The sequence below is a fragment of the Equus przewalskii genome, chromosome 1 (assembly GCF_037783145.1).
Source record: "Equus przewalskii isolate Varuska chromosome 1, EquPr2, whole genome shotgun sequence".
NCBI classification, from domain to species: Eukaryota; Metazoa; Chordata; class Mammalia; order Perissodactyla; family Equidae; genus Equus; species Equus przewalskii.
Genome location: NC_091831.1, coordinates 58420054 through 58433885, shown reverse-complemented (window position 1 = coordinate 58433885; position 13832 = coordinate 58420054). Strand labels below are relative to the sequence as shown.

The 13832-nt window shown below is 38.1% G+C and overlaps 1 protein-coding gene across 1 annotated transcript in view; it reads left to right on the top strand.

Annotated features, from left to right (window-relative positions):
* The window catches only part of PPA1 (inorganic pyrophosphatase 1), a 31968-nt gene extending 27283 nt beyond the window's left edge, over positions 1 to 4685 (top strand). Inside the window, exons 9-11 of the mRNA XM_008508080.2 lie at positions 2357 to 2426; positions 3708 to 3750; positions 4314 to 4685. Coding sequence (XP_008506302.1) covers positions 2357 to 2426; positions 3708 to 3750; positions 4314 to 4345 — 145 coding nt within the window. The 3' untranslated portion in view covers positions 4346 to 4685. The remainder of the gene's footprint in view (positions 1 to 2356; positions 2427 to 3707; positions 3751 to 4313) is intronic.
* Positions 4686 to 13832: the final 9147 nt, after the last annotated feature.

Sequence of the window (13832 nt, the reverse complement as noted above, 5' to 3'; positions counted from 1 at the left end):
TCTGGAAATAGTAGTCAATGAAGTAAATAAGAGAAATGATGTGTTTTGATGCAGGAATATTGGAAAAGGGGGAGCAAATTGTGTCAAATGGTATGATTGTGTACCCAGAAAACCCTAGAAAAAATAAATAATTCAGCAAGATGACTGATTACAGAATGAGTGTATATGTATATTGATAGCTTTCTATACAAACTGTAACAGAAACTATAATGGAGGAAAAGATCCCATAGAGAATAGTATTTTTTTTTTTTAAAAAACCACCAAAGTATAAAGAAGACATCTGCAGGACCTAGAAGAAGAACACTTGAAGACTATTGAGAAATATAAAAGATATTAAATAGAAAGGTATACTATGTTCATGAATAATATTCAGTTTCATCTAGAAAAAATTTGCATGTGAAAATAGCCAGAAAAAATTCTGAAAATTCTGTAGGTGGTGGTGGAGAGGAGTGTTAATTATTTTAGTATTGTTTAGTAACATTGTTTTACTAAGAGTTTGGTATTGAAGAAAGTCAGATTATTCAGTTCTGTTAGAGTTTAGTAGACCTAAAGATGTTTGGGAATTTAGTTTATAATGAAGAAGGTATTATGAATGAGTGGTATTGGACCAACTGGCTGTTTAGGAAGAAAATAGACTAGATCTCTCTCTTGCTTCTGACACTCCTTATGCCAGAGATGCACGCTGGCAACCACCACTGTGTTCTGGCTGTTGGATTCTGGTTTTAAAAGGTGCTATAACCAGGCAGGTGCTTCGCGAGCACGCTGTACAAGCAGCCCAGGCCCAGTGTTCTTACGTCCAGCTGCTTTGTGCCTGTGTGGTAGGTAGGTGCTGTCGGTCGGCATTTGAGTTTGCAACCTTTGTCTTACGTTGATATTTAATTCCAGACAGACAAATTGTAATGTTAAAAAATTCTAGAAAAAGTGCAGGTGAATTTATTTATTAGCTTGTAGTAGGGAAGGCTTTTCTAAACAGAACACAAACTCACAATCCATAAAAGAAAGTTTTAGTTTAGAATATTTTTTATGTATCAGGAGACAATTTTTCCCAGTTTCTTTTCTTTTTTAACAACACATGACAAAGGGCTAAATTCCTTAATTTATAAACAGCATATTCAAGTCGAGAAGTAAAAGACCAACAACTCAATAGATGGATGAAAAAAGATAGGAAAAGGAAGTTTGCATGTAAGGAGGTGTATAGTCTCACTCATAATTTAAAATGCAATTCAGCAAGATAATGTTATTCCCCGTTAGATTTGCAGAAATTTAAAAAATTAGATAATAGCTAAGGATGCCAAGAACACAGACATCTATCTATCTATCTATCTATCTATCTATCTATCTATCTATCTATCTATCTATATAGTTGGTGAGAATATAAATGGGTACAGCCTTTTTTCTTTCTTTCCTTTTTTTTTTTTGGTGGATGATTAGCCCTGAGCTAACTGCTGCCGATCCTCCTCCTCTTGCCGAGGAAGACTGGCTCTGAGCTAACATCCATGCCCATCTTCCTCTACTTTATATGTGGGACGCCTGCCACAGCATGGCATGCCAAGCGGTGCCATGTCTGCACCCAGGATCCGAACGAGGGAACCCCGGGCCGCCGGAGCGGAATGTGCCAACTTAACCGCTGCGCCACTGGGCCGGCCCCTGGGTACAGCCTTTATGAAGGGCAATTCGACGATATCCAGTCTAAAAATTAATATTGCATGTATTTCTTCATCCCACCACTGCTAGGAATGTATCCTTTAGCTGTATTCCAAAAGCTCACCAAGATATATTTATAAGGATGTTCATTCTAGTGTCACTTATAATAGCATAAAGTTAGGAACAACCAGAATAGAATGTGAAGTACATCAATACAGTCGCGCGTCGCCTGAGTTTTGAGAGGTGGAACTTCTCTATCAAAACATGAACTTTTAAAAAAGTTTTGGACATGTTTTACCAGATTATTTTTCAGGATTGTTGAATTGGTGTTGCTCCTGCGGGAAGGTCTGTTTATTTCAGGTGCCTCACCAGCACTGATGGGAAATGGTTGTGTCTGTTTTTTCATTTTATCTCATTTGGAAAACTGTGATTCCCCTTTTAATGTGCAGTTCTTAGCTATTTCAGTGAAAATTACAAAGCTTTCCATCTCAGATTTCTAAATCTGGACTTAAGGTATTTAGATAAAGTTGACAATGAGAATAACTATAACTTGCCAAAATAAATACTTAGAATATTTAACATAGGTGAGAAAGCTTTCACTAACTAAACTTGAATCTCATCGGGCCTACCATCTTCAACTGGTTGTTTTTGAACTCTGAGGAGAGAAGTTTTTGTTACTGTGACTCATGACTGCTTTTGTTTTATTTAATAGCATAAATACCACGGTGTCTGAGAGCCCCTTCAAGTGTGATCCTGATGCTGCCAAAGCCATTGTGGATGCTGTATGTAAAAGTTTCCTGGAAAAGGGACATACCTGGGGGCTGAAACATATGGTACTAAATGGGGAGGGAAAATACTTCTTTGAACAAGTATTTGAGACCTCCTGTATGCATATTACTATGTGAGGTCTTGAAATTACAAACCTTGAACACACACAAGTAGACATTTGACCGAGGGGAGAAGCTGAGGAGGGATCTGTCGACCCTAAATTGGGCAGATAGCAAAGCAGTACAGTTTGTAACAATCAGAATGATTCCAGAATGTTCTGACTAACCCCAGTGCCTCTGTATTGATGATAAGCCATTCTTCACAAAAGAACCAATGGGAACTTACTTGACTTGGTTATGACAAGGACTGATAAAGTTATCAAATCTCCGCTACCATTGCAGAGTGGTTCATAATCTTAGAAAGGACTTTCACGTGAGGTAGTAAACCATCCATAAAAGAAATAATTTTGATTTTGTACTATTTTTAACTATCTGATTTAGATTAACCAAAAGACTGAACTAGATCCTCTTATTTTAATTTACAATATTACATAAGAAAAACAAAAGAAAATGAGGTATGTCTTTTTATTGCCTTGTAAATGAGGTAGTACGAGGAAAAAGAGCAATTGAACAATGAAGCCAATGCATTTAGATTTATCTGTATTTATATATGAATTCCAAGAAAATTGAGATGGATAAGAAAAACTGGAAAGAAAAAGCCTTTGGTTAACAATCATAACATTTCAGTGAGAATACTGCCTACATTTTATATATATGTGTATATATAAAATCATTATATATGCATAAATCCAGTTTTTATTTTTCAGAAAACTTTTTTTTAATTCTCTGGTGTATCATTAAAAGTTTTGAATTTGTGGGGCTGGCCCCGTGGCCGAGTGGTTAAGTTCGCGCGCTCCGCTGCAGGCGGCCCAGTGTTTCGTTGGTTCAAATTCTGGGCGCGGACATCACACTGCTCATCAAACCCCGCTGAGGCAGCATCCCACATACCACAACTAGAAGGACCCACAACGAAGAATATACAACTATGTACCGGGGGGCTTTGGGGAGAAAAAGGAAAAAATAAAATCTTAAAAAAAAAAAAAAAGTTTTGAATTTGTTAGCATTTCTTAGCAGTAGAGCAAACCTTGAGTTGTTCTCATATAAGTTATTTTTAGAACCTAACAATTGACCTGGTTGTCTTCTGTTCAGATTCTTTTTGATTTTTGTGTCAGTATACTTTTTTAGCTTATTTTTTTTTCTGAGATTAGACTAATACATTTTAATATTTTATTTTAGTTACCACCGCCATGTGAATCTGCCTGCACAGTACCAACAGATGGTAAGATCTATATTCTAGTAAAATTACATTAAACATATGTGTATGTGTGGGAAAATTACCTCTGTATCTATAGATATCTTTCATACCACATATGAAGGAAGGAGAGAGGAAACATTTTTAGAGTTCCATAGTATACGTGGGAAGAAAGATGGCCATACATACCACCTTTACTGCTGCCCCCATCACAGCAGTTTCCACACCATGACCCATGCGCTCCTCGGAGTTCCGGGGAAATGCCTTGTGGACGTTGGAGCGGGCTGGGCTCTGCGTCCCCATCTGGCCACAGGCTGCTTTGCCCAGAAAACAGTTCTCCCCCAGTTACAGTTCTCTGTAAGGTTCTTTTGGTGAGAATCACGTGTCTGTATGATTAGTATCAGGAGTAAGGAAGCCCAAAAGAAAACGCTGTGATAAGTTACCTGTTTTTGTCATAGCGAAACTTTGCATGTATATGGGTTTGCTTTAAGATAATCCATAGTACGATATGTTAAAGCAAGTATATTATTCTTTGTTATATGTTGGGTGTATTTTGATTCTAATTTGTTTTTCTTTTTCTCTCAACACAGTGGATAAGTGGTTCCATCACCAGAAAAACTAAGGATATGTCTTGGAATACAAGCTTACATTGCTGCATCCTATTCGTCTGCAAGTATTAGATGCAAAAGTGGTAGCTGTTCAAAGCTTTAAATTATAGAACTAACATAAGTAAGGGAAATTCTGCTGTGACCAATCCAATATATTCAATGTATATTCCAGTAATTTATGTTACCCATCTAAAAGCATTTTTCATATCTCCACTAAGATAACTTGTAGTACATGCTTAAATATCAAAGCAGTTGTTGTAATTTGGAAGTTATTTGTGAATAAATGTGCAAGATAAGTAGATATTGGATGTATATGTTTACCATGTCTCAGGAAATAAAATTATTTTGCTGAAACTTGGTTTATGATATTTTTATTTGAATCTGAAGCCTGACATTACCAAGCAGGCATGGGTACTGTTTGGTGTTTGTTTTCTATCAATGATCTTATAATTCAATTTTTTTTTTTTTTTTTTTACTTTCTATTAGGATTATGATAGTTTACAACCTTGTGAAATTTCAGTTGTACATTATTGTCAGTCATGTTGTAGGTGCACCACTTCACCCTTTGCACCCTCCCCCCAACCCCCCTTTCCCCTGGTATCCACCGATCAGTTCTCTTTGTCTACATGTTTAACTTCCACCTGTGAGTGGAGTCATACAGAGTTCGTCTTTCTCTATCTGGCTTATTTCACTTAACATAATACCCTCAAAGTCCATCCATGTTGTTGTGAATGGGACTACTTTACCCTTTTTATGGCTGAGTAGTATTCCATTGTATATATAGACCATATCTTCTTTATCCAGTCATCAGTTGATGGGCACTTAGGTTGCTTCCATGTCTTGGCTATTGTGAATAATACTGCGATGGACATAGGGGTGCATGGGACTTTTGGAATTGCTGATTTCAAGTTCTTTGGATAGATACCCAGCAGTGGGATGGGTGGGTCATATGGTATTTCTATTTTTAGTTTTTTGAGAAATCTCCAAACCATTTTTCATAGTGGCTGCACCAGTTTGCATTCCCACCAGCAGTGTATGAGGGTTCCTTTTTCTCCACAACCTCTCCAACATTTGTCACTTTTTGTTTTGGTTATTTTTGCCATTCTAACAGGTATGAGGTGATATCTTAGTGTAGTTTTGATTGGCATTTCCCTGATGATTAGTGATGATGAGCATCTTTTTTATAATTCAATTTTATAATTATTAAACTAAAACTTTATTTTTAGAAACATGAGATTGAAATCCCTTATATTTACAGTGGTCTTGATACTATGCTCTTACCTAATTTCTAGCATCCCATAATAAAGCAAAAGCTTTTTAGTTTATATCATATTAGCAGAAGGCACAACCTTGCTCACCTATTGAAATGTAGTTACTTCCTTTTCTTCTCTAATCAACTAATTGGACCATTAAGTCATTGATGTTATATTCTGAATTGTCAGCTGGAATAGCAGTGTGATTAAGTTCATGGGCTTGGGATCTGCACAGACCTGGATTCTTAATCCTAGCCCATCTTATTAGCTCTGTAATAGGTCAGTTACCAACCACTCGACTTCACTTCCCTCATTTGTAAGACAGATGTTATTCATGTAATCACATGTACCAAGCATTCAGATTTCTTTTTTTTTCTGAAATTTTTATTGAGATCATTATAGGTTCACATGCAGTTATAAGAAATAATAGAGATTCTTGGATAAAGAAGATGTGGTATATATATACAATGGAATACTACTCAGCTGTAAAACAGAACAAAATCATCCCATTTGCAACAACATGGATGGACCTTGAGGGAATTATGTTAAGTGAAATAAGCCAGTTAGAGAAGGATAATCTCTGTATGACTCCACTCATATGAGGAATTTAAAAATGTGGACAAAGAGAACAGATTAGTGGCTCCCAGGGGAAAGGTGGGGTGGGGGGTGGGCACAAAGGGTGAAGTGGTGCACCTACAACACGAATGACAAACATTAATGTACAACTGAAATTTCACAAGATTGTAACCTATCATTAACTCAATAAAAAAAAAGAAAGAAAGAATAGAGATTCTCCCTATGCCTTGCCCAGTTTCCTGCAAAGGTAAGATTTTGTAAAACTAGTAGAATGTCACAACCAGGACATTGACTTTGATACAATCCATCGATCTTCAGATTTCCAGTTTTGCTTGTATTTATTATGCTGTATTGTTCCATACAATTTCATCCCCTGTGTAGGTTCCTGTCTCCTACAAGATCCTGAACAGTTCTAACATCACAAGGATCCCTTGTGTTGCACTTTTATAACCACACCCACTTCTCTCATGTTCCCCCCACACCCCCATTATTAATCTCTGGCAACTACTAATCTGTCCTCTATTTCTAAAGTTTTGCCATTTCAGGAACATCATATAAATGGAATCATACAGTATGTAACCTTTTGGGGGTGGCTTTTTCTCACTCAGCATAATTCCCTGGAGATTGATCTAGGTTGTTGCGTGCATCAATAGTTCATTCGTCGTGTTTTTTTGATGAATAGTACTCCATGGTATGTGTCTACCAGAATTTGTTTTGCCTGTTGAAGGACATCTAGGCTCTTTCCTGTTTGGGGCTATTACAAATAAAGCTGCTATGTACATTCATACATAGAATGATACACCAGTATAACTTTTCGTTGCAATTGCTAGGTCATATGATACATATTTAGTTTTATATGAACCTGCCAAACTGTTTTCCAGAGTGATTGTACTATTTGACACTTCCAATAGCAATGTATGAATGATTCAGTTTCTCTACATCCTTGCCAGCATTTGGCTTGTCACTATTTTTTATTTTGGCCATTCTGTTAGGTGAGTGGTAATATCTCACTGGTTTTAATTTGCATTTCTCCAGTGGCTAATGATGTTGAGCATCTTTTCATGGGTTTATTTGCCATCTGTGTATCCTCGTTGGGGGAGTATCTGTTCGTGTCTTTTACCCATTTTCTAATTGGATTATTTGGTTTTTTACTGATAAGTTTCGACTGTCCTTTGTCAGCTATGTGGCTTGCAAATATTTTCTCCCAATCTGTAACTTGTTTTTTCATTCTCTTTACGTGGGCTTTCACAGAGCAAAAATTTTAATTTTGATAAAATCCACCTTATCAGATTTTCCTTTTATGGATCATGTTTTTGGTACCGAGTTTAACTCTTTGCCTAGATCCCAAAGATTCTCTCCCATGTTTTTCTCTAAAAGTTGCATAGTTTGACATTTTACATTTAAATCTATGATACATTTTGAGGTTCTTTTTATATAAGGTGTGAGGTTTAGGTCGAGGTTCATTTTCTTCCCTCTAGATGTCCAATGATTCAGCGCCATTTGTTGAAAGTTATTCTTCTTCCATTGAATGGGTTTAGTGCTTTTGTCAAATGTCAGTTGAGCATATTTGTGTGGCTCTATTTCTGGGTCCTCTGTTCGGTTCCACTGATCTATATGTCCATCCTTCTGTCAGTACCACACTCTTGATTACTGTAGCTGTATGGTAAGCCTTACTACCAAACAGTACTTCCTCTCACTTTATTCCTTGTCAAGATTACTTACTCTAGGGCCTGTGCCTTTTCATATAAATTTTAAAATAAATTTGCCTATATCTATTGTCTATGCCTATAAAAAACCTTATTGGGATTTTGATAAGGCCCTGCATGAACCCTCAGATCAATCTTTAGCCATGTGTCTAGTTTCCTAATGAGTTTCTGTCAGTGGTTTCCAGTTTGATTCTATTATGGTCAGAAGACACTCTGTATGATTTCAATTCTTTTTAATAGATTGGGGTGGTTTTATGGCCTAGGGTGTGGTCTGTCTTGGGAAATGTCCCATAGTGTTAGAAAAAGGAATGTGTATTTTGGTGTCGTTGGGTGGAGTATTCCATTTATGTCAACTAAATCCTGTTGATTGGCAGTGTCGTTCAGCTCTTCTGTATCCTTGCTGATTTTCTCTCTATTCATTTTTCAGTTGCTGAAAGGGGGGTGATGAAGTCTTCAATTATAACTGGATTTGTCTGTTTCATCTTTCAGCTCTATCAGTTTGTTCATATATTTTGAGGCTGTTCTTGGTGTGCACACATTTAGGATCTTAATGTCTTCCAAGTGGATTGAGCCTTCTGTCGTTACGTAATGTTAATTTTTGTCTCTGGCAATGTTCTTTGCTCTGTAGTCTACTTTATCAGCTATTAATATAACCACTCCCCTTTTTTTTAATTAACGTTTGCATGGTATATCTTTTTCTATTTTTTTACTTTCAACCTACATATGTTGTTGAATTTGAAGTGAGTTTCTTATAAGTAACATAGTTGAGTTGTATTTTTTAGTCCACTCTGCCAATCTCTTTTAATTGATATATTTAGACCATTTACATTTAAGATAGTTATTGCTATGTTAGCACTTTATCCTGTTTAGGGTTTGCTCAGCTTCTTGGGTCTGTAAGTTTGTGTCTTTCACCAAATTTGGGAATTTTTCAGCCATATTTCTTCAAATACTCTTTCGGCCCCAGCCCCACTCTCCTCTTTTAATGGGACTCTGATGATACAAATGTTGGATCTTCTGATGTTGTCCTACAGGTCCATGAGCTGTGCTTGTGTGTTTTTTCTTTTTTCTAGTCTATTTTCTACCTTTTTCAGACTGAATGAGTTGTATTGTTCTGTCCTTAAGTTCACTGAGTCTGTCCTCTGTCATCTCCACTCTAATATTGAAACTACCCAGCAATTTTTCATTTCTGTTATTGTATTTTTCAGTTCTATAATTTCCATTTGGTCCTTTTTTATAATTTCTGTTTCTTTGCTGAGATTTTCTATTTTTTAACTTGTTTCAAGGGAATTTCTAATTGACAGTCTAAGTGCAATTTTAAGACTGCTGCTTTAAAATCCATGTCAAGATTCATCTCAGTGTTGGCATCCGTTGATTGTCTTTCTCATTCAAGTTGTGATTTTCTTGGTTCTTGATATGATGCGTGATTGTTAATAGTATCCTAGACATTTTGTCTGTCATAGTTGGAGACCCTAGGTCCTATTTATATCTTTTATTCTAACAGGCTTCACCCTGTGTAGAGTCAGCGCGTGGGTCCTGGCCTCCTTTTGTAGACTGTGGTTTCAGCGGCTTTGCAGTGTTAGTTGGGTCTGCTTGGATTATCTGGGGCTGTGGGGACTTCTGTTGGTTCCTGCTAGTGCTGCCTGGGTCCCCCAACTGGTTCTCCCACCCCACTGCACCACCCTAGTGTCTGTGGGTGGAGGAGGGGAGTCTTAGGCTGCAGAGATAAAGAGGCTTCCTGAACCAGTCCACCTGCTAGAGCTGGATTTCTCCCTCAGGCTCAGCCTACCCACCGACCTAGGTAACTCTTGGTCACAAAAGGAGTCTCATGCCTTGTGAGGAAGGAGAGTGCCTCCCCTGGAGGCTTATTTCTGGCTGGGCTCCCAGTGATCCCCCTTGCCAGGTGGTGTCATGCCCACCAGAGGGACCCCCGTTCTCTACGGGGGAGGGATGAGCCTATCTGGGCTGCCATGTGTTGCTGGGTGAGGGTCGGGAAGGACTCCTCCTGTTGGGTGATAGGATGCAGTGCCCCACCACTCTTCTCAGGTCCTGGGGTCCCATGCCAGCTCCCCATCTTAGCACCTTTCAGAGCTTTCCTTTGGTTGTTATAAAGATTGTCACCTGAGCTGACAACTGTTGCCAATCTTCTTTTTTTTAATTGCTTTTTCTCCCCAAATCCCCCCAGTACATAGTTGTATAAGTTTTGGTTGTGGGTCCTTCTAGCTGTGGCATGTGGGATGCCGCCTCAACATGGCCTAATGAGTGGTGCCATGTCCACACTCAGGAACCGAACCAGCGAAAACCTGGGCTGCTGAAGCAGAGCACGAACCCAACCACTTGGCCACGGGGATGGCCCCTGTAAGTCCTATTTTTCAATGCTGACTCGGTCATTGTAATATGGATTTCTGAAGTAATTTGTTTGGTGGGATAAGAAATATGTTTTCTGATGAAAGGTTATGCAGTGTGAGGGACTTCACGAGTATTGGCCCAATAGATAGGAATCACCCGTGGATATTTATGGAAAGGAAAGGCGATAGAATACCAGCGGAAACAATGTCAGCAGTAGTTGTCCTGTATGATCCTCCGTAGAAAGCTGCCACTCCTCTGTCAAAGCAAGGAGAGGTATAATACTCTTGCATTGGCTTGCTAGGGCTGCTGTAACAAAGCACTTCGAACTGGTTGGGTTAAACCAAGAAATTTATTCTCACACTTCTGGAGGCTGGAAGTCCAAGGGCAGGGTGTCCGCAGGCCATGCTCCCCTTGAAGGCTCCAGGGGAGGATCGTTCCAGCCTCTCTCCTGCTTCTGGTAGTTCCTAGCTGTGGCAGCAGAACACTAAACTTCACGTGGCATTCTCCCCACGTGCTTGTTTGTGTCCAAATTCTCCCTTTTTATAAGGACACCAATCATCGGATTAGGGGCCCACCTACTCCGGTATGATCTCCTCTGAACTAATTACATCTACAAAGATCCTATTTCCAAACAAGGTCACATGCTGAGGGCTGGAGGTTAAGACGTCAACATAGGAGTTTTCGTGGGACAAATTCTACTCCCAAGGAGAAGCTTGAATATTTGGAAAGCTCTCTTCTTCGTCATCGACGCTGGATAAAAGTTATCTGCATACTGAAGCCAAAAAGAAATCCTAAGCCTGGTACAACAGGCTGGAAAGGATAAATTTCCAGGGATAGATTGCAAGGTCATGGAATATAGAGATTTGTTTTTTATTGAGGTCATAAAAGCTTATAACATTGTGAAATTTCAGTTGTCCATTATTATGATTATTTGTCAGTCATCATATATATGTGCCCCTTATGCCCAGACCCCTACCCACTTCCCCTCTGGTAACCACTAATCTGTTCACTCTGTCAAGTGTTTATCTTCCACATATGAGAGAAACCATACGGTGTTTGTCTTTCTCTGTTTAACTTATTTCACTTAATACTCTCAAGGTCTGTCCATGTTGTTGCAAATGGGATTTTCTTTTTTATGGCTGAGTAGTATTCTATTGTATATATATACCACATCTTTATCCATTCATCAGTTTTTGGGCATTTGGGTTGCTTCCACATCTTAGCTATTGTGAATAATGCTGCAATGAACATAGGGGTGCATAAGTCTCTTTGGATTGTTGATTTCAAGTTGTTTGGATAGATACCCAGTAGTGGGATAGCTGGGTCATATGGTAGTTCTATTTTTAGTTTTTTGAGGAATCTCCATACTGTTTTCCATAGTGGCTGCACCAGTTTGCATTCCCACCAGCAGTGTATGAGGGTTCCCTTCTCTCCACACCCTCTCCAACATTTATTTTTAGTCTTAGTGATTATAGCCATTTTAACAGGTGTAAGGTGGTATCTTAGTGTAGTTTTGATTTGCATTTCCCTGATGATTAGTGATGTTGAACATCTTTTCATGTGTTCATTGGCCATCTGTATATCTTCTTTGGAAAAATATCTGTTCATATCCTCTGTCCATTTTTGATCGGGCTGTTTGTTTTTTTGTTGTTCAGTTGTGTGAGTTCTTCATATATTTTGGAGATTAACCCCTTGTTGGATATATGATTTGCAAATATTTTCTCCAAATTAGTGGATTGTCTTTTTGTTTTGATCCTAGTTTCTTTTTCCTTGCAGAAGCTCTTTAGTCCGATGAAGTCACACTTGATTTTTTTTTGTTTCCCTTGTCTGCGAAGACATGGTATTTGAAAAGATCCTTTTAAATTTGATGTCACAGAGTGCATTACCTATATTATCTTCCAGGAATTTTATGGTTTCAGGATTTATCTTCAATCTTTGACCCATTTTGAGTTTATTTTTGTGTATGGTGTGAGATAATGGTCTACTTTCATTCTTTTGCAAGTGATTGTCCAGATTTCCCAACACCATTTATTGAAGAGCCTATCTTTTCTCTATTGTATGTTCTTGGCACCTTTGTCAAAGATTAGCTGTCCGTAGATGTGTGGATTTATTTCTGGGCATTCAGTTCTGTTCCGTTGATCTGTGTGCCTGCTTTTGTACCAGTACCATGCTGTTTTGATTACTATGGCTTTGTAGTACATTTTGAAGTCAGGGATTGTGATGCCTCCAACTTTGTTCCTTTTTTTTCAGGATTGTTTTAGCAATTCGGGGTCTTTGGTTGCCCCATATGAATTTTAGGATTCTTTGTTCTATTTCTGTGAAGAATGTCATTGGGATTCTGATTGGGATTGCACTGAACCCATAGATTGCTTTTGGTAGTATGGGACATTTTGACTATGTTTATTCTTCTAATCCTTGTGCATGGATATCTTTCCATTTCTCTATGTCATCATCAATTTCTTTCAATAATGTCTTATAGTTTTCATTGTATAGGTCTTTCACCTCCTTGGTTAAATTTATTCCTAGATATTTTATTCTTTTTGTTGCAATTGTAAATGGGATTGTATTCTTGAGTTCTCTTTCTGTTAGTTCATTATTAGAGTGTAGAAATGCAACTGATCTTTGTAAGTTGATTTTGTACCTGCAATTTTGTTGTAGTTGTTGGTTATTTCTAATAGTTTTCTGATGGATTCTTTAGGGTTTTCTATGTATAAAATCATGTTGTCTGCAAACAGCAAGTTGGTCACTTCTTCCTTGCCAATTTGGATACCTTTTATTTCTTTTTCTTGACTAATTGCTTTGGCCGGAACCTCTAGTACTATGTTGAATAAGAGTGGCAAGAGTGGGCACCCTTGTCTTCTTCCTGTTCTCAGAGGGATGGCTTTCAGTTTTTCCCTGTTGAGTATGATGTGGGCTGTGGATTTGTCATATATGGCCTTTATTATGTTGAGGTACTCTCCTTCTATACCCACTTTATTGAGAGTTTTATCATAAATGGATGTTGGCTCTTGTTAAATGCTTTCTCTGCATCTATTGAGATGATCATGTGGTGTATCACATTGATCGACTTGTGGATGTTGAACCATCGCTGAGTCCCTGGTGTAAATCCCACTTGATCATGGTGTATGATCCTTTTAATGTATTGCTGTATTCGGTTTGCCCATATTTTGTTGAGGACTTTTGCATCTGTGTTCATCAACAATATTGACCTGTAATTTTCCTGCTTTCTGTTGTCCTTGTCTGGCTTTGGGCTCAGGATTATGTTGGCCTCATAGAATGTGTTAGGAAGTGTTCCAACATCTTCAATTTTTTGGAATAGTTTGAGAAGAATAGGTATTAAATCTTCTTCGAATGTTTGGTAGAATTCTCCAGAGAAGCCATCCAGTCCTGGACTTTGATTTTTTTGGAGGTTCTTTTTTGGGGGGGTTAGGAAGATTGGCCCTAACTCTGTCTTAAATTTCTTTACTTGTGATTGGTCTATTCAGATTATCTATTTCTTCTTGATTCAGTTTTGGGAGGTTTATGAGTCTAAGAATTTATCCATTTCTTCTAGATTGTGCAATTTGTTGGCATACAGTTTTTCATCGTATTCTCTTATAATCCTTTGTATTTCTGTGGTA